This window comes from Aspergillus fischeri, genomic scaffold (genome assembly GCF_000149645.3).
Source record: "Aspergillus fischeri NRRL 181 1099437636264 genomic scaffold, whole genome shotgun sequence".
NCBI lineage: Eukaryota > Fungi > Ascomycota > Eurotiomycetes > Eurotiales > Aspergillaceae > Aspergillus > Aspergillus fischeri.
This window is the reverse complement of record NW_001509762.1, coordinates 2237925-2261344: the sequence shown is the minus strand read 5'-3', so window position 1 is coordinate 2261344 and position 23420 is coordinate 2237925. Positions and strand designations below refer to the sequence as shown.

The 23420-nt window shown below is 48.7% G+C and overlaps 8 protein-coding genes and 2 non-coding genes across 10 annotated transcripts; 2 read left to right on the top strand and 8 right to left on the bottom strand.

Moving 5' to 3' along the window:
* Nucleotides 1-889: 889 nt before the first annotated feature.
* On the bottom strand, nt 890-2507 carry NFIA_080370 (uncharacterized protein; the record flags this gene model as incomplete). The annotated part of the gene is made up of 2 exons (XM_001259989.1): nt 890-2260; nt 2454-2507. The coding sequence occupies 2 exons, from the start codon at nt 2505-2507 to the stop codon at nt 890-892; spliced, it is 1425 nt and encodes a 474-aa protein (XP_001259990.1).
* Nucleotides 2508-4185: 1678 nt separating this feature from the next.
* On the bottom strand, nt 4186-6629 carry NFIA_080360 (dipeptidyl peptidase III; the record flags this gene model as incomplete). The annotated part of the gene is made up of 8 exons (XM_001259988.1): nt 4186-4569; nt 4615-4638; nt 4690-4763; nt 4815-5253; nt 5308-5357; nt 5414-6230; nt 6285-6486; nt 6538-6629. 8 exons carry the CDS (start codon nt 6627-6629, stop codon nt 4186-4188), a joined length of 2082 nt encoding a protein of 693 aa, XP_001259989.1.
* Nucleotides 6630-7687: 1058 nt separating this feature from the next.
* NFIA_080350 (uncharacterized protein) lies at nt 7688-8719 on the top strand (the record flags this gene model as incomplete). The annotated part of the gene is made up of 1 exon (XM_001259987.1): nt 7688-8719. One exon carries the CDS (start codon nt 7688-7690, stop codon nt 8717-8719), a length of 1032 nt encoding a protein of 343 aa, XP_001259988.1.
* A 180-nt stretch (nt 8720-8899) lies between these two features.
* On the bottom strand, nt 8900-10523 carry NFIA_080340 (MFS transporter; the record flags this gene model as incomplete). The annotated part of the gene is made up of 3 exons (XM_001259986.1): nt 8900-9205; nt 9251-10197; nt 10253-10523. The coding sequence occupies 3 exons, from the start codon at nt 10521-10523 to the stop codon at nt 8900-8902; spliced, it is 1524 nt and encodes a 507-aa protein (XP_001259987.1).
* Nucleotides 10524-11136: 613 nt separating this feature from the next.
* Nucleotides 11137-12454, bottom strand: NFIA_080330 (fungal specific transcription factor domain-containing protein; the record flags this gene model as incomplete). The annotated part of the gene is made up of 3 exons (XM_001259985.1): nt 11137-11635; nt 11685-12352; nt 12407-12454. The coding sequence occupies 3 exons, from the start codon at nt 12452-12454 to the stop codon at nt 11137-11139; spliced, it is 1215 nt and encodes a 404-aa protein (XP_001259986.1).
* Nucleotides 12455-13947: 1493 nt separating this feature from the next.
* On the bottom strand, nt 13948-14019 carry NFIA_080320. The gene has a single exon. It is a non-coding gene; the product is annotated as a tRNA-Glu (tRNA).
* Nucleotides 14020-14201: 182 nt separating this feature from the next.
* On the top strand, nt 14202-14273 carry NFIA_080310. Its single transcript has one exon. It is a non-coding gene; the product is annotated as a tRNA-Glu (tRNA).
* A 293-nt stretch (nt 14274-14566) lies between these two features.
* NFIA_080300 (uncharacterized protein) lies at nt 14567-15205 on the bottom strand (the record flags this gene model as incomplete). Its single annotated transcript, XM_001259984.1, has 1 exon — nt 14567-15205. The coding sequence occupies one exon, from the start codon at nt 15203-15205 to the stop codon at nt 14567-14569; it is 639 nt and encodes a 212-aa protein (XP_001259985.1).
* A 794-nt stretch (nt 15206-15999) lies between these two features.
* On the bottom strand, nt 16000-16739 carry NFIA_080290 (uncharacterized protein; the record flags this gene model as incomplete). Its single annotated transcript, XM_001259983.1, has 2 exons — nt 16000-16423; nt 16486-16739. 2 exons carry the CDS (start codon nt 16737-16739, stop codon nt 16000-16002), a joined length of 678 nt encoding a protein of 225 aa, XP_001259984.1.
* A 1570-nt stretch (nt 16740-18309) lies between these two features.
* On the bottom strand, nt 18310-19935 carry NFIA_080280 (uncharacterized protein; the record flags this gene model as incomplete). The annotated part of the gene is made up of 1 exon (XM_001259982.1): nt 18310-19935. One exon carries the CDS (start codon nt 19933-19935, stop codon nt 18310-18312), a length of 1626 nt encoding a protein of 541 aa, XP_001259983.1.
* Nucleotides 19936-23420: the final 3485 nt, after the last annotated feature.

Genomic DNA, 23420 nt, shown 5'->3' with positions numbered 1-23420 from the left:
TTGACCCCGCACACACGACTCTCCTGCACTTGACTCGTATTGTTCCATCCACGCCCCTGCATAGGGGCGAAGCAGCGGCGTCGAACCGTTTGTGTTGCACAGGCTCGTGTCCTCGAGGGCTGTATTCTGATACGGTTCTGGCATGGCGCTACGCCGTTACGGCGCTATGCTGGACTCGTGCTACTGCAGCAGGGGATCTGGAATTCATACAATTACCCAAAGGATCGGATAAGCGCATTGCGAGACTATGAACGGTATACCCGTTATGACTCTGTGGTACATATTAGGCGGGCTGGCTGTGATGCCCTTCTGCGGATACCAGCTTGGTTACCTGTCTAGGCCCTCTCATATACTATTGAGGGTCGTCCTATATTCAACGTTGTGAATGTGGACTTGACAGAAGTGTCAGATGCTGCAGATTGCGACCCCGAGCCCCGGTGGAGATGACGGGGTCTGGATAGCGAATGTCGCTCGGGGTCGCCCCCGATTCCAGGAGGAAAGCTGGTGAGACATTAAGACCGACGGCTCTTATTCCGACACTCATATATACGGTTCATGAGGTGGAATACAGCGTCGTTACGCAAGCCGGTGCTCTCAGAAGATAACTACCGCTTGCATTAGGTACGCTCCATCATAGGCTCCTCTCCCCCTCCCCTTGCGCGAGTAGTATCAGAAAGATATGGCACGCGCCTCATTGACTGCAATGACCGCAGGATGCATGTCTCATGTCCAAATCTGCTATTCATATCTGGCCAACTGGAGGTACTCAGGTCCTCTTCATCAACCTGTAGCATTGCCTAGACTGGCTGATGGTTGAGTCAATAATCTAGAGCTAAGGGGATTTTACCATTTAGAGGGAGTTCAGTAATTTAGTAAGCTCAAACCTAGTTCACCATGACTCATTCCTCTCAATGATCTTCCAACCCATCCTCTTAACCGTTTCGAAAAATGCCCGTCGGCGGGTAATGACCGCCTCATTTTTAACCACACCCTTCCCTCGCCATGCCTTGTAGACCAAACGGTACCATGCCACCTTCTGTAGACTGGCATTTTTGATTCTGTTGTCGATTTCTTCCCATGGTAACCCCGACTCAAGGAGGGCAAGCGCGAGGTAGTTGATGGGCTTTGTGTATGACAAGCCACCCCCGATGGGGCGTGTCAGGAGCCGCCTCTGCTGTATGAGACGACGAATTTTCGATTGAGTCTGCTCTTTCTTCGCTCTGTCTTGGGCAGTGAATTCAGGCCAGTTCGCTTTCTTCCATTCGTAGATATCAACGTCGAAGATTGAAGGAAACTCAATTTCCATTTGCGTCCGGAGGTAGTCGGCTTCATGCATGGAGCCAAGCCTGTATGTCACTATGTCAAACAAACTGCTGAGTTCCTCTTTGGCGAAATCGGTTCTCCCGCGCAGAATGAATTTGAGCGTGTTGTGAAACGCTACATTGGGCCCAGCATTGTCTGGACCGGGATTCGCAGCAAAGTATTCTCGAGCCAGGACCTGAAGCCGTCCACATTGTCGTGCATTTCCTGTTCTTGGAAGAAGAGCTTCCCCTGCGTCCCCTTCAGAGGGTGCGGTTGTCGGGATCGCTCGGAGGGACTCCCATCGAGTCTTGTAGGATGCCAGCGGGAGCCCAAGACGACTCTGGTAATTCATCTCCCATTCGTCGTCTTCTGCGCTAAAGTGTATCCTCTGTTCCTCTCCGAAAAAGTGCATTGCCTTGATGGCTTCAAATAATGAATGGCTAAATTCAATGTATGTTGGGTGTGGCGAGATTTCTTGCAACTCTTCTGACACCTCCTCTTCAACCTTGATCAGGGACGCAAGAATGGCAGAGGCGGCCAAGCTGCCGCTTACACGGCCTATACTTCTGCTAACGGGCCAGGAGTGGGATTCGTTCTCCTCTCCGGCGGCGGCAATACCGGTCACATTGAGGTATCGCGAAGATCTCGAGAGATCCGGGCAGACGAGCCAGCCTCCAGAATAGCAGGATGTTATCAGCAGAGTTACTGACACATCGCTGGGAAGCAATCTGCTGATGTTTCGCATGAAGAGTCGCGGAGCGCTCTGAGGTTTCCCTTCGCCGCCAACGAGGACCCCAAAGTTCTCGGCATCTCCATGGCCGAATATCATAATAACTAGCTGTTCGCTTTGGCGTTCCGCAATCAGGGCCTGTTCGCGAACGGTGTTGAGGAATTTCTCAAGGAGGTCCTTTCGGGCGACAACACGCAAGTTCCCCGCAGAGGAGATCTCATCCAACAACTGTATGTCTAAGACGACTCGTCTCTCCCCGTGGGGATCACCGTGTGCATATTCTGTATATTTTCGGACCAAATCATCGGGGCTCTCTGAGGTCAACCAGATTTGGTTAGTTGATAGAGGACCTGGGGAGCTTTTAGTCAGCCAAGTTTCATATGTAAAAGAGAGCAATCACCAAGGAAAGAGACGGATTTACCACGAGGGCGTAGGAGATGGTGAAAGAGGTAAAAGTCCGATATGAACCAGCCATCTTTTTGGGGGCTGGCACCATCACCCCAGTCCGTAATTCCACAAAGCGAAACGATCCGGCTTCTTGGAGGGAGGTCGGGGGGGCAGTGGATCAAGAATTCCATGCCTGCCAGGTCCGCTTTTATTCCTGTCGTGCGGCCAACTGCATTGAAATCCGCGATACTATCAGGCGAGTCACATCTGTCATTGTGAACTTGAAATATCTGGATACCCTGCCAGGTGAAGTGTGATAGAGAGGTCCAAGTGCTAGCTTCTTTCGAACCGTAGCAGATTGAGCATTGTTTTCTGGTTTAAATGGAGGACCCTAACGCGTCGATTCAAGTCTATTGAGACTGGTGAACGGATGAGTGATGTAGCTGTCTGGCAGTCCACTGATTACTTCAGAAAAGACCGAATGTTGATTGCGGCCTCAGCTCAGCACTCAGTATGCTCTATTCCAAGTTCGAAGATTGCGAGACGATGGAAGTGATGATGATCAGGGAGGTGAAGAAGGAAGGAAGAAGCAGGATGGGGATGCCAGAAAGGGGTATTTGAAATGATGCCTAATAGTTAGGTGTTCAAGTAGGTGTCATTATGAGCTCTTAGAGAGGTGAGTGAATGGTAATAGGAACTGACTACAGAGGTACAGTAGTCATGAGCCCACTAGCCCCTAACCTCACTAAAGTGAAATATTAATGATCAGATAGTGAGGCTAATTTGATGTAAATATTAATATTCTTAATAACCTCAGTGCATGCTTAGACAAACATAAAGATATAGAAAGTAGATTAATGTAACTAGATAGACTGTGAAAGGTATCTGATGTATAAGAGATCAATGACTGGGTATAAGTGTTATTCCCTTAATTTGCTTAGCAGCTTAGAAAAGTCTGCTAGTCATTAAATTGTCACAGCCAGAAGCTGATTCAACCAATGAACCAGGTTGGACTTTGGATAGTAAGAAATCGCTCAAAATTCTAACTGGGGCCGGAACATGAAGAGATGTGTGCGAATGGTAAGCAAGGACACCAAACCGACGTGGTCTCCAGCTGTGCCCCAGTGTTTTCGACCAGGGCCTAAAGCAGCATTAATTGAGACAAGTCATTCTATGCACTATTTACATCTGCAAGGACTCATGCCTTGTGTGAAGGATACTTGTTCGCCCATGACCTAATTAGGCTTTTGAGGCCACACTAGGGGTTATCTATATATGAAAAATTGCTATTCTCATCTGCTGCCCAACTCGCCACCGCTTTGGACGCTGCTCCAGAACTATGGGAGAATGGAGGTGTCTGAATCGCGCACGTTTCCTCGCGTCGTCATCAAATCCTCTGTGCGACGTTACTGGCCTCAGTTATTCTCTTGATCTCTATCATGCTCTGATCAAATATATGCTAATAGCCTCGAACAAAGCAAAGAGAACAGGCAACATGCCACATGGCTGTCCAGCGCCGTGCTGCTAGTCCTGCCTTTCTACAGCAATGAGCTAGTCAAATAGCTCTGTCTTCATTAGCTTGATAAAGCAGTCCCTGTACACCTAGAACTAATGTCATTGTGGACTGTTCAAATCTACACTCGACCTCGGAGATATGTCTGTAGCAGCTTTATATGGACATCAGCATCATCGCCATCCTGCGGGGCATCTCGACGAGCGATATTTCTCCTGTTCTAACTCGTATAAACATGTATGATAGCCGGACCTTAGACATCCCTCTCAGCCCAGCTTTGGATGAGCCCACAAACAGTAGGTTCATACTCCCTTAAGATGACACTGTCTCCTTGTAGAAATGTATTTGCATGGCAAAATGCCAATGGCGAGTCCTTCTTCATGAGGACCACTTCCCTCCATCCCAAAGCCTCCTCATTGACTGTAGTCAGATCTTCATAGAACTCGCGGCAGCTGCGTATGTCCGCTGTGCAGCGGTAGATATGCAAGCGGAGAAGCATCCGGCCAAGGGAAGCCTTGCCTTCCTGAAGAAGGGATCGATTGACTCGAACAGTCAAAGTCTGGCTCTCTTTATCATGAATGATTTTGTAGAGACCGCTGCTGTCACGAAGCATGTGTTGGAGCATACCGAAATGTGCCTGGAATGGTTAGAGACATTTGCTTTCGCGCTTGCTGCTACGTACTCTGCTGTGTGCTTGACCCCATTTCTAGAATAGAATTTTAGCTTCTATGGTTTATCTTCATCTAGTTGCACTTACCTTGGTGGATGGGTTGTAATTCTCGAGCGCTCGCAGTCCATCAACTCCTAGTTGCTGATAGAGATTATAGACCACTTGGTCGCAGAAAGGTCAGGCCAAGTCCTATGCATTTATCGGGCTCTTACCGTCAGCAGGTTTGATCTCGCTGTCTCCAGTGCATCCGAAAAGCTCCAGGATCTCAGCAACATCGATCAGATAAGCACCAACAAGTTCAGCGCGACACTCATCCACAGTTGTTGATAAATCTGTGAAAACTCCTGTCCAGGTTTCCCCTGGACCATACCAACTGTCAATTGGCTTTCCAGTGAGTGGGTTCAATGGCGGGTGCTCTCTGTCAAAGTTGAAATGCCCCTGGGAGTCCTCTTGAAGGAGCTTGCTCGTGCCATGCCCCAGTATCTCATGGAGAACTACCCAAATGTAGTATGCTGTAAAGCGGTGCTCCTGGAATAATTTGCGCTCTGATTCATGGATCATATGTATGCCCCTGGCTCGTTTACTTTCTGCTATCATGCGGTTAGCAAAGATAATGTTTTTGAAACCATCTTCTTGTCTGATGTCATTGTACTATCAATTGGAAGTTAATCAACGGCAGTGTCTTTTATGCAGGCGATCACTTACATTTGGGAGATTGATCCCGGGAAACACCAGGCTCGAGCAATAAGCCAGAACTACAGTCTCGTTAGCTCTCTAGATTTGGGGAGAACTCCTTGTTGATGCAACTCACTTTGGACGCTTGCAAAGTCAGGAATATCAAAAAGCTCCTTCTCAAATGGGCCCTTTCCGTTGTTCTCCTCATACCCTTCCGCCCAAGGGAGCTGAGGAATAATATCAGAGGCAATCTCAGCGAGCCTGTGGAGTACTTTGGTTCTTTCTGGATCTGATATTCCGACGATCCCCTCGAACTCAGCACGAACACCAAGAGGATCTCTGTACGGCTCGACAAATCCAAACACAGTCTCGACCCTTGGGGCCTTATCCTTGACCCAGACCCTTTGTGCTTCCCTGTAGGCATTGAGGTCGCCAGAAGAAAAGCTTTCTGCAATGCCTGACAGCAGTTTCTGCTGTTCGCAATTGGCGGCGTACTTCACAGCTTGTCCCAGGCTCTGACTGATCTTCTTAAGTTCTTCTTTGTGGTCACCCCGAACCAAGAGAATTCTTGTGCCATTGGCAGACTGATGATCGGGTTCTTGAAGAGCGGTTTCATCTTCTTCTACTGAGGCTTGCAGGATAGCATATGCCCGGCGGGAGATTCCACCCTCCGTGGTGACACTCTTCCTCAATCTAGTATTTTCAGGAAATATATTTGACGATTCCATCAACTTGGACACGGCGGAGACCTCGTCCATATTGTCAAGGGTCCCATCTCCAAGATAGTACGTGCTTTGGGAGGTGTCGCTCGGGACACCCAGACTATCGGGCAATGGTCGAAACAATGCATCCCGAACTTTTGCAAAAATTTGTGATCTGGTAGGGTCACAGTTCGCCAGCTTCTCCAGGTCATCGGGTGAGATATCAGGGTGGAACTTTTGATCCCCAGAGCCCTACAACAGAATCAAATTATGAAATGCGCAAGACACAAGTGCGTATGTACTCACAAAGTAATTTCCGATATTGGAGAGAAAAACCGCTGCATAATCAAGGAATTTTTCCACTTCAGTCATATCCACTTGCGCTCTTCTTGCTAGCTGTTCCCATTGACCATCACAGCTGTGGTGAAGGGCAATGATGAAGTCGAAAATATCGTTTGCTTCTGGAGACACTTGTCGAAGAATAATTCTTGTCCCATGCCATGCGGCTCTGTCTGACCGTCAGTGTGACTGTTAAATGCTGTTAGTTAGGGCCTCTTACCTGGCCGTGTGGTGGGCGTAGAGCTTCTCTTTGCTGGTGAGGCCTTCAAAGGAGGCCGCTACCGAAAGCTGAAATATCTCGGGCTTACGCATTATTGTGGCAGTTCCTGATCAGTCGATTGCAAAAGCTTAGCCGGGGGGGATTAGTAGTCTAGTACTCCGTAGAAAGGTTCGTAAGAATTAGGAGGATAATTATAGGCATCAACAGCAACCGCCCCGCAAACACATCTCTCTTCTCAGGTGGGTAAATCATGCCACAGTGGGCTATGAGAGGGACAACTGCCACCAAAACAAAGCATATGCAAACTATTGGAGGAGCTGCGTTCGATTAGATTTAGAGGCATGGTCGAGCTTATCGCGGCTTTATTACTGGCGGCGTCTCCCCAAATTCCCCGCCACGGCGGCCTTTGAAGCAATCCCATTAGCTGGGGTGGAATATATCCTTGTTGCTACATGAGACTAAAGCCTCCTAAGCTTGGACGATCAGATCTATGCATCTGCTTACACTACGTATATAGAAGTCAAATGAGGTGCTCTCCATGGATTCGGTTTCATATACATATCCTTTTCACTGGAAAGGACGAAAATGACGAACCCCCCTGAATTATATCTAGCTATTCAACTAAATATAGCTGCAAGCTGGCTGCAGTTCAGCAAGGTCTCGGTATATCTAGGATAATCTCAAGACCTTGCTGAACTTCATGCCCAGCGGCAAGCAGGGTGTGCGGAAGAACGTGCATATCAGGGGCAGTTTGAGATTGACCTGAAACAGAGGGAGAAGTGGTGCTTATATGGCTTTTCCCTTTCTTTTTCAAGTTGATCATGTCATTACATTTCTATATCCCTGAATGCGCCATTTCACTGAGTACACACATTAGCAGGGACTCACAGCAGACTGCTTACTTGTGAAATCATGGTGAGGTTTCAGTGGAAGTCTCATCTGCAGAAGAACACCCAACAATTAACCTTTTTTGGTAAGTAAGAACACGCTCAAAATCTGTATAGTTGCATGTCTCTAAATAGAAACAGCAATCTCCAATCAAATCTCTTCTCAACATGGTAAACATGGTCTCCTTTCGGCACAACAATGGCCTTACCAGTCCAAATGTCAGTCATGGTACAGTTCCTGGCTTGCATGGCAGCTACAGCAAATGCCATCGGAGTTCTTCGACGTATTGAATTGCCAGGAAGCAAAGAATGGCCATATGCAGCGGCTCGAGCAGTTTGAAGGAGCCTTCTTCAAGATTGCCGAGTATCTCGTCACAAGGGAGTCGATCACTTTCGACGAGGTGATGACACTGCTCTGCAAAGACGGCATTATAAGGGAGCTCAGTCACGGCAACAACGATTATATCTCGGCTTTGTATCTAGTTCTCAGTATCGTGAGCTGGCAAACAATGCTCTTTAAGCCCCGGCGCATCGATCATATGCATTTCGAGATTCATGATGAGCAAGGCGGCTACAGGGGCGACGCATATATGTGTTTGAAGATAGAGGTAGCCAGTTGTACGCGAATGCCTCTCAGCGAGTTGCTAATGGGCTTCGGGGTCCTCCTGCCGTCCAGAAACCTCTGTTTGAGTGACGATGAGGCCAGCCGAGAAGCATTCCAGCGAAAGGTCGAGGTCAACGCAAAGCGCTTCAATGCACACTTTCTTACTTCCATTGCTGGTGTTCGGTTGAAGTGGGTTGACACGCTGGCGTGCCACCTGGAGTATAACCCTGCCACAAAAGAACTGTTTCTGTTTCGCTTTCCTTCATTTATCTTGTCTTGCCCTTCGCATTCCTCGGGAGCAGGCAAAAGAACAGTCCTGCAGGCATGTGCCACCACGAATCGGTTTCATTGTCAATGGGCAACAGAAAGCGAGGTTGGCTGCTTGCTTAATGAGATCTTACTGTCATATCGCCTCTTGTTCGGACAAACGAAGAAGTCTCGCGCCTTGTTTCGATCTCTCGATCCCTTCAGCGATGTTCCAAGGGCAGTGGCTGATCCGCTTCTTCCGATCCTCTGTGGGAAGCGGTCTTGTCACGGGTCAGTGCTCTTGGAGACTGCAGAATACTACCTTCCCAGAGACTTTCCGGTTCTTCGGTATCGGCTATCGGTGCTGCAGGATCATCTGGCACGAGCCACGCCCCGTAATGGGTCCAGCTCTGGCGTGATAACAGAGATTCGGCTCACTGGCTGACCTTCTGGGCTGTCATCGTTTTTGGGGCGCTTGGTACGCTGCTGGCCCTATTGCAGGTTATTTTGCAGTCTGTTCAGATTGCTTTCCGGTGATGGAGATATAACATCAGAACCATGTAATTCCATTATTCTCGATTTCTACTCTCGTAGTCTTTATAACCAAACATGTATTGAGGTATCACTACTGCACATCCCCCAGAGCCACCCTCATCCTCGCACTCCAGTCGTCCCGCTTGATCCTCAACAGAATCAAAGGTACCCCACTGAGCAGACAGAAGAGACAGGCTGCTGTAAAGGACCAGCCAGTACCGATAGCATCGAACAGAGGCTGCGCAATCACCGCACTCACACAGGACAGACTGTTCCGCATGAGATTGTTCACCGCAACGCCCATAGTTGACCTCTTCGGCGTGAACTCGGTCAGCATCGTCATGGTCACATTGGTGAGAATCATTCCCGCAAAGCCGTAGAAGAAGTTACCAATCAACTATATCGTTAGCTTTGCCAGTGACCAGATGCAAGACGTACTTACCGGCACCAGCCAGAATTCATGCTTGTCCGCCGTCCACCCCCACCACAGCAATGCCCCCGGGAAGAGAATACCCGCCAGCAGGCAGTTCTCGCCGAGCCGGTCAACAGGATGCAAGATGAGATTGCCCTCGTCGTCAAAGCGCCCCTCTTCCCGCGCCGTCCGTTTCATGATATAATCCTGCCAGCGGCCGCCGATGATCGCACCAAACAGCAGGCCCAGCCCGGCGGGGATATACGCGACTCCAACAATGATCGAGCTCCACGAGTACGGCGGCAAGGCAAAGGTATCTTCAATGGAGACGCAGATGAGGTAGTACGTTGCAAAGACGATGCTGGTGTAATACACGGTGATGAGGATGGGCGGGTACTGCAGCAAGGTAGCCGCCTTGATAGGTTTCAGCAAGAGATTAACAACTCTCATCGCTCTTGTCGACGTAGCCCGCTCGTCCCACTGGTTCTCTTCGAGGTTCGTTGCCGTCTCCGGCATGAAGAATACCATGATGAGAAACACAGCCCACCCATAGATCACCATGAACCACTGCGTGCTGCGCCAGCTCCACCGGGTGACCAGGGCGCCGCCGATAATGGGCGCGAACATGGGGCCGAGCATCGGGCCGAGCATGAACGCGCCCATCGCTTTGCCTCGTTCTTGTGCGTCGAACATATCGGAGATGGTACCGGCGCTGACGGCCTGGAGGGATGCGCTAGCGGCACCGCTGAGGAGGCGCATTGCGATGAACATGCCGATGTTAGGGCTGATTGCGGCTAGGATGCTGAAGAGGCCGAGGAAGAAGAAGGAGAAGAGGTAGACGAGTCGGCGGCCGTAGAGTTCTGCCAGGTGGGACCACCAGAGGGGTGTGATGGCGACGGAGAGAGAGCCAAAGGCGATGGACAGGTTCACGACAGAGACGGTCGTGTGAAGATCCTCAGCGATCATGATGAGGCAGGCTATCGTTCATATCAATAGTGGTTCCGTCAGCACAGGCAGTTAGAGAGGACCTACGGAACAAGACACCACTGCTCAGAGGCACAACCAGTCCTCCTCCTGCCACTATGGCAGTCAGGAACCACTTGCGTCCTGCAGGATATTGTCGCGGGTCTTCGATTGCTGGGACGAAGCACAGAAAGGAAAGGAATCCTCGATGAACATGACGAGGACCATTTCGATTATCTTTCTCCTGCTCATCATTGGCTTTTTCCGTGCGTCTCAGTGACTTCAGATTCTGCTCATCCGGTGGTGATTGAGGTGGTTCGCTTCTGTGGCTGTCGGACATGTTGATCTGCTTCAACTTGGCGATTTCAAGTCTGATACTGTTATGTGTTTTGATCAGCTCTATATATACTGATCATACTTCCCTCTATCTATATCCTTCTTCTTGTATACTTCAGAGTACGCTTTAAAAGCGTCGCACGAGCTGTGGGTCCCCTCGGCCGAGCCCACCCTGGTCTCCTTCAACGAGTCAAAGGCTTCGGAGGATCAATCCGCTACGCTCAGCGGCCCACATCCCCTCCATACGGTATGCCAGTCTGTCGTAGGTGGTATTCCGTATAGAAATGGGTTGTTGAGTGGTTCATGAACTTAATTGTGCGTTTCAAGTCTGGACGGATCGGACATTCATAAGCACCAAGCCTAGGATAATACCCTGGTCATGGATATATATGCGTGAAGTCTGAGTTAGATCAGAGGTCTTGCATGAGTTCGGAATGAAGGATACAGGGTGTGAAGAGAAGCAACCACAAACGTATTCTCATACAGGCTGTCATCAGACAAAGATCAAGCAACGCAATGTACCTATTCCTCAAAGCCCAAACTCGAGAGGTTACAACAGAGCTGCATGAAGTAAGCCCAGCAAATTGATCAGGCCGGTATTCGCGCGTATCAGAAGATCAGCTCGTCTGCGAAGGACAAGAAAACGACATCGGGTCAAACCCCGCAAGGTCAGGAAAGTCAAAGTCCTGCAGATGCGTGAATCCCAGAAAGTTCGCGGCGTCTAATTCAACTCCCATAAAACCCATGCTATCCGACCCTGATCCCGACAACATCGGATTGTCCTGTGGCCCTGGGGTGGGATCGACTGTTCGATTGTCCTCGGTGAGACCCAGGCTCCGGGATCGAATTCGCTCAATCAACCAGATAATGGCTGGCCATGCCCCGGTGGTGTGCTGGCCGCGGATTTCATGGATTGCGTTTGCGACCTGCAGACCCCTCTGTCGAAGATCGGCCCACTCCGGGGTTTGAAATACAGGGCTACGAACCTCAGAAAGGACGTAAAGGATAGGGTAGAAGCCGGCATGTGAGGAAATATGCCATTGGAAGGGTTCACAATCTTTGCTTGAGGCGATTGTACACCAGTTCTCTACGGTTGTGGCGGCATCCATGAATATACTTTGTAAGTCAGCAGATGTAAGACGTTGTTCGGACCTTGGGGGGTTACCTCCTTCGCATGGCCGGGCTGATGATCTTCTCACGGTCCTGGCGAGAAATCTGGATCCAGAATATGACCCAGAATTTGGACTTTAGATGAGTCCTGAGCTGTAAGGCCATTGATTGCAAGCTCACTCTCTTGTCGCAGTATTGGACAAGATTATCCAGCGCCTTCTCCAGCTCAGCTGCCATGGCCTCGGCGGTTTTTAACAGGGTTTGAAGTTCAGACAAGTCTTGCTCTTCTGCCAGATCTCCCTGGGAACCGGCACGCATTCTCTTTCGCGATGCATGTGTGATCTGGATAATGCGGCCGTAACATTGGGCGGCTGTGACCCGAAGCAGATAGATGGTCATGTCTGTGAATTTAGGGGCATCTAAGAGTTTGGTAGAGGGCGCCACTCTTTCTATTAGATCAACATCGTCCACATTGAGAGGGAGACGAGTATCAAAATCAGACTCGTGGATTGAAGGAGCAAACCCATGTCCCTCCGCAGCTCGAAAATCTAGGTGACAGATCTGTGTCCATAGTCGGCGGCGCAGCTCGACTTGCACTATGTCAATCGTTCCCAGTGGTAGTGCCAACGGGTCACGGTGGAGGCCTTGAATAGTGGCCATGCGAATGGCAAGACCCGTCAAGGGCCACACTTTGCCTATATCGTCTTCCCGATATTGAGCTGTCTGTGATTTGCGTATTAGCTATGAGAGCGATCTTCCACCAACGCAAGAACTCACCAGAAAAATGACAAATGCCTGTAAAACCTCAAAGATCCTTGAGGTCATGAAGTGATGTTGCTTCAGGTATACTTCAGTCCCAGCTCGGTACCTTTGCAGGAGATGAGATTTGTCTCTGTTGAAGGCTGTGAAACATCTGTTTCCTTCATACTATTAATGGCTGCATAGAAAATGGACATGGCCAGCGGCTCAAATGCATTAGATTGATGGGGGTCGAATGCCATATAGTTACTGTAACTGCCGTCAACTTGAGTCTCGTCTAGGGAATAATGGGTGCGAATGAATCCATCAAAGCGACGAGCTAAACTGGGACGATGCACTAGTCGCACTATGGGATCGACATTGGCCAGGAAAACATTCAGCAGTAAATAGCAATCTTCTCGGGTGTCGGGATAAAAGCTGTACACGTTAGATCGTGAGGTATCAGTCTCCCAGATTAGATGGTCGTCTGGGACCTCTTTGGGCGAGGACTCTTGCAACTCCGTGAGCAGAGATTGGATATCTTGAATCTGTTTGGTGAATGATCAGATATCCATTCATCTTCACATACGTTTCTCTTCCCACAAGAGTAGCGATTCATTTTTTGCGCACCTCTTCAGCCATCCAGGCCCAGTGTTTTCCCGAGATAAAGCGAGGTACTCCATTCTCCAAGATGAGCACATCCTCCTGCGATTGGCGCTGCGGGGTTGACGCATTTTTGGGAACTGAAGATCGGGTAGTAAAATATGATTCCGGCAAGGATGAACTCTGCTCGGAAGCCTCATATGGCACCGCCTGTGCTTGCGCCAGAATGTCCGCCAGACGTTGAAGTCTGGGATTGATTCTGGTCAGTGTGGAAGAGGATATCTTGGTAGCCGTTGATTTGGTCACCCGGCTGGGTTCTAAGACCAGTCCGGGTGACTGAGGGGCAGACACATAGGAACAGGCATGATTGCCTCGCTCGCATGTAAAACAGATGGGTTGTCGTCGATCGCATTTTACCTTCCGGCGACGACATGGTAGACAAGAGGTGATGGGACGAAAACAGTTGCCAGTGAAGGGAGCGGAGCTGGAGGAAGAAGATGATGATGAGGGGAGAAGGGAAACGGGAGTTAATGAGGGATACATGATGGACGCTGTTGATACAATAACCTAGATAATTAGAAGAGCAGATGAATGAAAAGGCAGACCATGAAAGATAAGTCGAAGCCACAGCCTTAGCAGCTGTTCGTTAATCGTCAGTCTAGTGGTCTTCAATAACTTGATAGTCAAGGTGGCCGGGAATATATATTATGGAGCACAGCAAGTACGCTCAGAGAGAGGGGCATACATACCATGGTGGATAGTTCGAAGCCCTAACTGCAGGGGGAAGACTGGTTATAAGCAACTAAATGAGTAAATAATAGCATTAGATCTGACCTAGATATACCCCTGATACAGTAATGTACTCAAGGTAGTTGTAATTGGTAAAGAAGCTCTGGACTCATACGACACATGCAGAACCAGCAGAGTCTAACATGGACAGGCCAAAAAAAAACAAAGGACTCAAAAAGACAAATTAATTCCGATGCGGGGAATCGAACCCCGAGCTGCTGTGTGAGAGACAGCGATGTTAGCCATTACACCACATCGGATGTTGTTGGGAAAGGGAAATTTTTTCCTTTGATAATCCCTTTTGTGGTAATGGGTCCACCTGTCCATGGTTCGAAGTGGGGCAGAATTGCCGCTGCTCCCGATGATCCTACTGGACACGCTTGCAGTTCAAACGGTCTGCTCGTCTGATTATTCAAAAATTTACTAAACCTTTCAGCAACCATCCGATGTGGTGTAATGGCTAACATCGCTGTCTCTCACACAGCAGCTCGGGGTTCGATTCCCCGCATCGGAATTTGTTCTTTTTGTCTTTTGTCCTCGTCCTCCTGAAGAACATACATATATTTTTCCAAAATCGCGTACGTCACAATCTTCCTGGTCATTATTGTGTCTGCTAAAAGTTCTTTTTGAGTGATGTGACGCTCTATCTTGAAGACCAGTCATGATTAAAATACAGTAAACAAACCCATCATTCCATTAACGCCAAAGACAACCATGATCGCAACAAATGAACATGATAGAGTTAGCCAAACTGAGCTGCAGATGTCGAATTCACCATAGAGAAGACCCTAGGCAGGCCGACATCAACTATGCCGACTTCTGTAGTCTCTGCTGAACCTCCTCCAACAACGCCCCCAGTTCCTTCCCACCCTCACCAGTCTTCCCCTCAACGTCCAGTCCGCGCTCCAGAATAGTCTTAGCCTCCTCCCAGCGTCCCATCTCAGCGAGACACTTGCCCGCACGCCACCAAGCCTTCACATTCGCAACAGGCTTGCAATCACAGCTAGCCTTGGCATCGATCATTCCTTCGGGCCAGGCCTGCTGCGCCATGTACGCCTGCGAGCGGTTGGCGTACAGACCGGATAACTCATCGCGGACCAGATTGACGGGTTCCCAGCCGGGGCGGCTCAGGGCCATATCGATGGCGTAGGTGTAGAGCTTGACGGCCTCGGCATAGTTGGATTTGCGGTAGGCTTGGTTGGCGGTGTCGCGGAGTTTGGTGATCTGGGCGCTGCGCTTGGGGTTGATGGGGAGTGGTGGAGGCGGGATGTTAGGGGCGTCGAGGGCGATTAGTGAGCGGTGCAGGTTGTTGAGGGCTTGTAGCTCTTCGTTGATGGTTGTGGTTTGAGAGGCGGATTGGCTGGAGGAGGGCGGCAGGGAGATGGCTTTGGAGGTCGGGTCGAGGTGGAGGGGGTACTGGTGGAAGATGTCGATGCTGCTGGCCATTTTGATGGGAAGAGGCTGGCCGGCTAATATGTAGGTTTGGAGATATGCGAAATATCAGTCTCAGCTGTTGCGACTGTGTCAGTCTGGTTACATGTATGGAGTTATTGCCGTATTGCACACTTACCAAAGCGTAGGAATTAAAAAGAAGCAGCAATAACTATCGCTTCCCGAGCCTAATCTGCTCGTAGAAAGATATGATGTGAAAGGGGTATCTTTGGAATGGTCACTGATTATTTTGCATTGTCAAGATCGCAAGCTGTCCTGAAGCTATCGAATACGAACAGAAGGCGGTGGCAGAACCCGCATCCATGTGCCTTTATCGGAGGCATATCAGCTTCAAGCCAATGTCATGATTTCAAGCGCTATCTTGGCTCTCAAGATTATCCTCTAGAAATTTCCCGAATTATGCCAGTAGCATGCCTCGTTGTCAGATCGACTCAAAGTAAATGTCAATTTGGAGTATCTATGAATATCCTAAGTCCGCCCCATAAGCTGAACACGTGCGACTCCTCTAACGCTGCTCCAAAACAGCTGCAAAACTAGGGTGATCGTAAACATCGTCAAAGGAACAGAAAAATGCAAACAATTTTGAAGAGGCATCGTTTCCCACGCCGACTGACTGCAACAGATATCATCGCCTAAAGTCAAGATAAGTAAATACTATCGAACAGACCTCGATAGACCAAAGGGCAACACACCTAAGGTCGTACAAGTATATGCGCCTGCAAACACCGCTTCAAGATCAATACCAGAATATAAAGACAATGCGCATGAGTCGAGATCAAGAACCGTTCTTAACGTCCATAGCCACTCAGGGTAGAACCGTATTCAGACGGTTGTGCATAGTGTTGCCCATGCGCGCCGCCGTAACTGGTGCTGTAGTCATGTAGCACACTCCCTGATCCGGTAGTAGCAGTGGGATCGTAGGCACCATGCATTGCAGTCCGTCCGTTGCCATTTCCGAGATCGTCTACCTCGCTTTGGTGAAGTAGAGCATAATCCTCGTCCTGATCGTTACGAACAGAAGCGCCCATTCCAGCACGTCCGGAGCGGAAATCATCCTCCTCTTCGTCAAAGTCGTGCGCAGGGTTCGAGGAGAAAGCCGCCTTGCTCTGCGCAGCGAACGTAGGATCGGAAACAGCATCGGGAAGGGTACCGGTTCGGCGAAAATGCATGACGTTGCGGAAGGACATCCAAGCGGTCGCAACAAACAGAAGGCTGCAAACAAGCCTCATTAGCAAGGATATCGCGCGAAATATGAAAGTCAGGAGGAAACCTACAAGATCACAACCCCCAGAATCACAGTTGCCGTACTAATCTTGCATTTGCTGGCGCTTCCGTACTTCCATGCGTCGCAGCCACTCTTCTTGTTATCTTTATTCTTATCATTGTCACTGTCGCTCTTGCCCTCGGCCTTTCCCTGTGCGACATAGCTTGCGACGCAGATCCACGCAGAGAACCACAGAATGGCGTATAAACAGTCGACTGTAGCGAAGGCATAGACGTTTCCGAATCGTCGAGCACGTGGCCACATGGGCACTGCGACCAGGTAAATCAAACCCGGAATACTGAGCCAACACTTATTGGCGCCGACACATTAGCTTCAAGGTCCACGTTCCTCCTTTGCCGGAAGTACAATCAAGGACTGAGACTCACCAAGGCCCAGTACCAGGCTGACCGCCCATCGATCCCATCACCCTTTGTGAATACGGCAATGGTCAAAGCCCATGCGAGAAAGATGATAAACCCTTGTACCCCATGAAGGAGGTTTTTTGTTCGTCCGGGGTTGAAGGAAGGTCGTGATACTCGCATGCTCGCGGGTGGAGGAGAGGACTGGGAAGCTGACGCTGATGGAACTTCCTAAGAGGAAGTAATTCGAGAGAAGACACCTGAAACCCAGAAATAGATGTCTGATATCCCTGACGATCTCTTTCTTACTCCCGATAAAGTATCAAGGCAGAAAAGAAGGGAGAAGATCGTTGTGGAATGGAGAGAAAATGCTCAAGTGCGCTTGTTTATGCTCGGATTGCGCAGCGCAACGGGGCAACCCGACCGATGCCGTGTGGACTGCGGGCACTAGATCGAGACCCAACTGACGATATCAAGGGGAGAGTGTGCACCAAGTCGCAAAACGCAATATAGTGATGGTTAACTGATAAAGGATTTGATAGAGGATATGAGTAAGAGATGAAGATGAGCTGGAATTTGGTTCTGGTGGATAGCACGCAGTGATATTCTCAGGAATTCTTCTGCCTCGTGCCTCTGTCCAACTATATGTTAATTACCCGACATGCGTCGATCCTGATTCCTGTATTCCACAGATACCTTACTCTCATTATGTATGTTTGTGCACTACTGCTATTCTGAGAGAATCAACTTTGACTTGATTATTCACTCTGTACCCTATTCAATCTCTCGACAAGAGTGATAATAATGCTGAATTGAAGCCTGTATTGCTGAGTAGCCTCTGAGCCACACTAGGTTATATCATATCTGGCGACACAACTCCGCCTCTCTAAGTACGGTGTATTTGTGGAGCCTTCTGATCCTGATTGTCTAGACGGCTTGTCTAAGCAATGATGAATTCTCTGACCTGATGTACTGTCGGCCCATGGTTGAATCCAAAGCCCCAGCTACCTAGGTACGTAGACTAAATTACGCTCGACTGGATGACGATGCTTTTTCACTTCAAGTGGATCTTCAGAGGCGACGCAGCGAACGGGAAGCGTCTCGTCGGGCTAGAACCTTGTACCCAAGTTCTCCTAGGAAACCATTCTATTCCTGGAAACATGGTGTCACTTCAGCCACACTTGGCTTCCACATGCAAGATGTGAGTTTTTGGTAGGATGCAATTAAGATAGATACCTTTCATGCATCTAACTCAAGAGACAACCACTCCCTGGGCTATTACTGCTTTGATACCTCTAGTGATAAATTCTCATTTACATGAAACGGCTATTGCATCTTATATTCGAAACCCCTTCTGATCTGCAATATATAATATTCATCAACAGCTCCTGAACACCGTGCAATAGTCCTGTAGGGTCCGACCCGCAAAAATGCTATCAAGAACAAATGAAAGAGATAGGGGCAAAAGGCTCACTTTAATCTGTTTTACCATGAGCTTCAGTGAAAACACTGAAAGCCATTTCACAGTGTCTAGCTGGTTGATAGATATGAGCATCCCACCACCACGGTAATGGGTCGAAAGAAGAATATCGCCAGTTCTTCCAGAAAACGAGCTGACCTGCCTCGTAAATCAAGTGGTCAAGTAATGGGATTGCTCGCGAAATGACTAGCACAAGTCGCCCATATTCGTGAGTTTTGAGCGCCTCGTATAATCTCGATCCCTGGGACGGTGCCTTGCACATTAGACCACGAATCCCTGCATTCGTCGACTCTGTCAAGCGCGTAGACATGCCGTTAGTCTGTGCAGCCAACACAGTTAAACAGCCAGCAGGAATCGAGCAGGATGCATCTTGGAAGAGATGCCCGACGGCCGCTGCACCTTGCGTGCAGCCTGCAATGTGAATGACATGACGCACGGAGTTTGAATCAAACACCTCATCGACCATCAACTTGACGCAAAGTAGCCCCGTCAAGCGCGGTCCGCCTTTCATCGCAAATCTCTCCATGACTTTGCGGATCGCGATCGCGAGCGCTTCGTCTAGACGGGACCGGCCCCAGCCCAACTGCTGATCCGAGGGACGGATCTTGATCGCTTCGAGGGAACCGCGAACTACAAGCATTTCGGCAAAGTATGTCCCCAAGCGGGTCTGTTGCTGCAGCATCCAGGGGCTATCCTTGGAGATTTGAATCTCGCTGACTTCAGTGTAAGTCTGGCTGATGGTGCGCTTTGGCAGCACAATAACCTTGCTGTCACCTGCGATGGAGCTCGCCCTGCGCATCCGATAAATCTTGGTCGGAGACCGATGGAGTATACTGTGGATAGAGGCGCGCGACTGCACGTGATGGGTTTCCAGCACAGGTAGGTCCTTCTCGACGAGATACTGATTGAAAGACTCTGGACGACTGAATCTGTCTGTGAGTTCTGTGTCCAGATGCATGCATTTGCAGTTCATCCGACTCTCAACCACTTCTTTGGCCATCGCATCTTCCATGACGGTAGCCTTGTCCGAACACGGGATCCAAACGTCCACTTTCTCTCTGTATATGATGTCCAGCAGTTGTGGAATATATTGCGACTGTGAGATATTGTAGAAAGCTGCGAGCGTCCGGGACATGCTATCGCCAGATCGGATGGAGGAATCCGTGATGCTCGCACCCACGACCCGGTGCCCTTCGTAGTACCAGGATCGTGCCACCGCCAGTCCGGGCGGGGTATCTATGCCCGTCACCAGGACCGTTTTGGGATAGAAGTGTTCATTTCTCAACGCTGCCTTCCTCTGACGGCTAGGACACGAGCTCGACAGAAGATGAGAAATAGACCCGACGATGTAAACTGCCAGCAGAATGGCATTGTCGAGGGGTAGTAGTATGAAAGAGACGGCGACCCACAGCAGATGGATTAGCATCCATACCAGGTTTTGGCCGAAATGAAGGGTTTGCTGCTTCGGTATGGAGCCAAAGGCTCGTCGCATCGTCCTGACGGCCATTTTGTTGAGGATGAGCGTTGGAACTCGCAGTTTCTGTTTCTCTTGGTGTGGGCTGCTTCTTGTGCATATTTGACCCCTCCTTCGGAATGCAAGTGTAACCACGTCACCGTGCATTGTTACAACTACTTCATGTACCTGCCATGCTATCGTCTTCTTGATTATGATATACCAATCTTGTCTCCGTTCATTGATCTTGTTTATTCTAAAATCAAATCTCTTTGCATGATTGTTACGACTGAATCAAGTCTTTATGTTACACCAACAGTCCTTCTTGTTTCGTGTACTGTTTCCCTTGGTCCAAGTCAGCCATCGATTACCAGGTGGCATCAGTTGTATAAGTACACATGTCAGGCTAAGGACTCTCAAAGCCATTTCCAAGCTCAATTTTTAAGATTGACTTCCATATCTATGGATGAATGAGGCACAACATATGCGCTATCAAATGGTAGATGCCTAGGCCACTGTCCCAGTTGTCAATGGCTCAAGTGGGCAGTTGATACTCTGAGGATAATGAAGCTGCAACTTCGAAACATGTGAAACAGGGAGTACAGAGTAGCTCTAGATGATAAGAGACAGGCCACAGTTGTGCGTGGCTTTTAGATCAGAGACCGAGACCTTTCCACGCTGCGAGGTGCTGCCCTAAGAGTTAAAGCTAACTATAGTACTCAGTCTGTCTTAGTTTGCCTATTACTCTACTCTATACATTCATCAAACTACCCATTTAAGTACACCATGACTATAAGGAAATGATAAAAGGACAATTCTCCTCCTTATCCAGTCTTCTCCCCACGATGCTTTTATTGAATGGATTGTTTGGAACTTCCACAGGTCCCTTGCATTGCATATACAGATATAGGTCTTTAGCAATGTCACACAGGAAACCAAGGAAGTCAGATAAAGTTGACTGGAGATCTGGAATAGCTTTGTTTACTAATCTAATCCTAATGTTAAAATCAACTACGTCGACTCTAGAGGGAGAGCCCTCTATAGGGTGAAATAAAATTTCGTCTAATGTGTTCCAGTTGTTTTGAATATTACTTGTAGTAACTGGTATGCAGACATGCTAGATTTATAAAGATCACACGACTAGGCGCTTTATCTTGGTGACCATTAGAGGATCATAAAGGAATCAAAAATCCTCAGGATTGAGCAGTGGTAGAAGTTCAGAGACTCTCAAGCTGGTTCCCCACTATTCTCTACCCCTCTGCTGCATTATCAAAAGGCTAGTTTCTATTTTTTAATGTAGTAAATGTTTTTTAGAGACCAATTGAAGATTAGAAGCATATGGACCTGATCGGTGAGAGAAATCGTAAAAGAATCAACGCTGCTAGGTAACGTACTTGATGCTTTGTAGAGAGAATATGCATGTAATTGCGTTTGGCAAAAAGCAAAGAAGCTTTGAAGAATTCATGCTGCTAGGCACTTAACAGGTGTCCAGACGCCCGCTGCTCCTTTCCTAGCTAAGTGCATTTCATTTCACAGACTTCTCTCGTCACCTTTTCCTCGGAGACAAAAGACATCGCTTTCGGCAAGTATATAGTGAGTCAGTCCAAGGAGGAATGCTGTGTAGAAGACCACTACTTTCTACCTATAACTCCACGAACACTTTCAAGACGATATATCATCACTACTTCTTTGATCGCATCTTGATTTTCGCATATTTCATTTTTCTTATACTATCCATTACGTATGGGATACACGTGCCTTGAGGGGTAGAAGGAACTTATGATTGCCTCCAGGTCCTAAACCCCTGTCATTGATTGGAAACGTCCATCAGCATTCGTCAAGTGTGCCTCCGTGGGAGCAGTACCGCCAATTGCATGAGATCTATGGGCCTATCATCAACCTGAAAATAGGACAGCGAAGCAGTGATTGCTTTAGGGACTCAACCAGTTATTCGAGATCGACTGGAAAAGAAAGCTGGCATTTATACTTCTCGCCCCTGCATTGTCAGTATCGCTGAGACGTTTTTCAAGGGCATGATACCAGCGTTCATGCCGGATTGGGATACATGGGACAAAACCCACTGTTTTGAGCAGTCTATTCTTAGCAATCCACGCTCTTCCTACCCTCCTCTGGACCTGGGAAGCAAACAAGATGCGTGATGGAAGCTGAACACCTGACTACTTCTCCCAGTTTGTTGAAGGTTATCTCACGCTATTGGCCTATGGAACGAGGGTATATGAGCATGATGAGAAGATGAGACAGGACTTTCTGGGTTTCCATATCTTGTCGCTGAACCTTATCCAACCCTGGAGCCGGTATTTATATTTTTTACCACTTTCAACGAAAGAAATTGCGGACCGTTTATATAAGGGGATCCAACGCTCCTTTTACGACAAGATGTTATTAGGGCTTTAAAGTGGGCCTTGGAATTGGACACAGTGCATGCAGAAAAGCCCCCTTGGAAATTGCTCCGATAACGGGAGGGCCTTTATCTTCGCCGAGATGGAGTTTGCTGCTACGACCACCTTTTCAGTCATGATGATGCACATATTGAAATTTGCTTGAGGTATCCAGATGAGATGAAGAAGGTACAAAGCGAGCTTGACAGCGTTGTAGAAGTACGGAGACTCCCATGTTTGAAGATCATGAAAGCTTGCCGTTCACAATGGCCTTCCACTCAGAGCTCATCCGAGTCGCCGGCATGCTACCCTTTGCTGCCCCTCACGCCACGTCGAAAGAGGACTTTTAAGATGTAGTCATCTTTCCAACCAATGGGCTGTCAATATGGACCCAGGCATCTACAAAGACCCGAAATCTTTCAGGCTAGAGCGTTGGATTGAATCCCCGCGTCTGCCCCGTCGGCCGTCCTGCCCTCTTAGGTTTCGGAAAACGAGCCTGCCCTGGACAAGTACTCGGACTGAACTCATTGTCCATAGGAGTTACCCATGTGCTATGGGCCTTCCAGCCCAAGCAGGGAGGAGATGATATTCCTTGGGAAGGGCTGTTGACTATGGCCTTTTGGGAAGCTAGTTTTGTGCAACCGCCAAAGCTTGCGAATGTCACAGTGAATGTCCGCAGTGAGCAACACAGGCAGACTATTGAGGAACAATGTTCAGAATACTGGCAACCAAGGACAGCGTTCTGGAGAAAGTTAAGCAGGCTTTCTCTTGGGTCTTCGATGGTGATCTAGCCGGATCAAACGTGCTCTCTGTGTTTTTCTTGGCTTTCGTTTGTCGTTATTTGGTCGAGGTCCGATGGACCTATTTCTTTCAGTTTTCACTAAGCAACGTCTTCCATGTGACTATCCTGCATCAAGCAGTCTCGCCAGTGGTATTATCCATTAGCTCAATTGGTACCTTAGGAAGCAAGATATCTGTCCATGGACTGTTACGTAGGCTGCACTACAGGAACTATCTTCCATGAAATGTCTAAAATCAGACTGGCAATCTATTGCATTATCTTGCAATTGCTTCAATTCGCCCTTTTTTCTTGCCTGTGGTTAATCCACATTTGGTAGCTGACATATTTACTCATCCACGAGCTTAACAGCTGAGCGAGCACATGACTTGTCTGTCACCAGAGGAGGTACAAGACGGCGTGAAGCGTCGTGAAGCGTCCAGACGGACGGCATTCTCGACGATGCTCACTAGTAA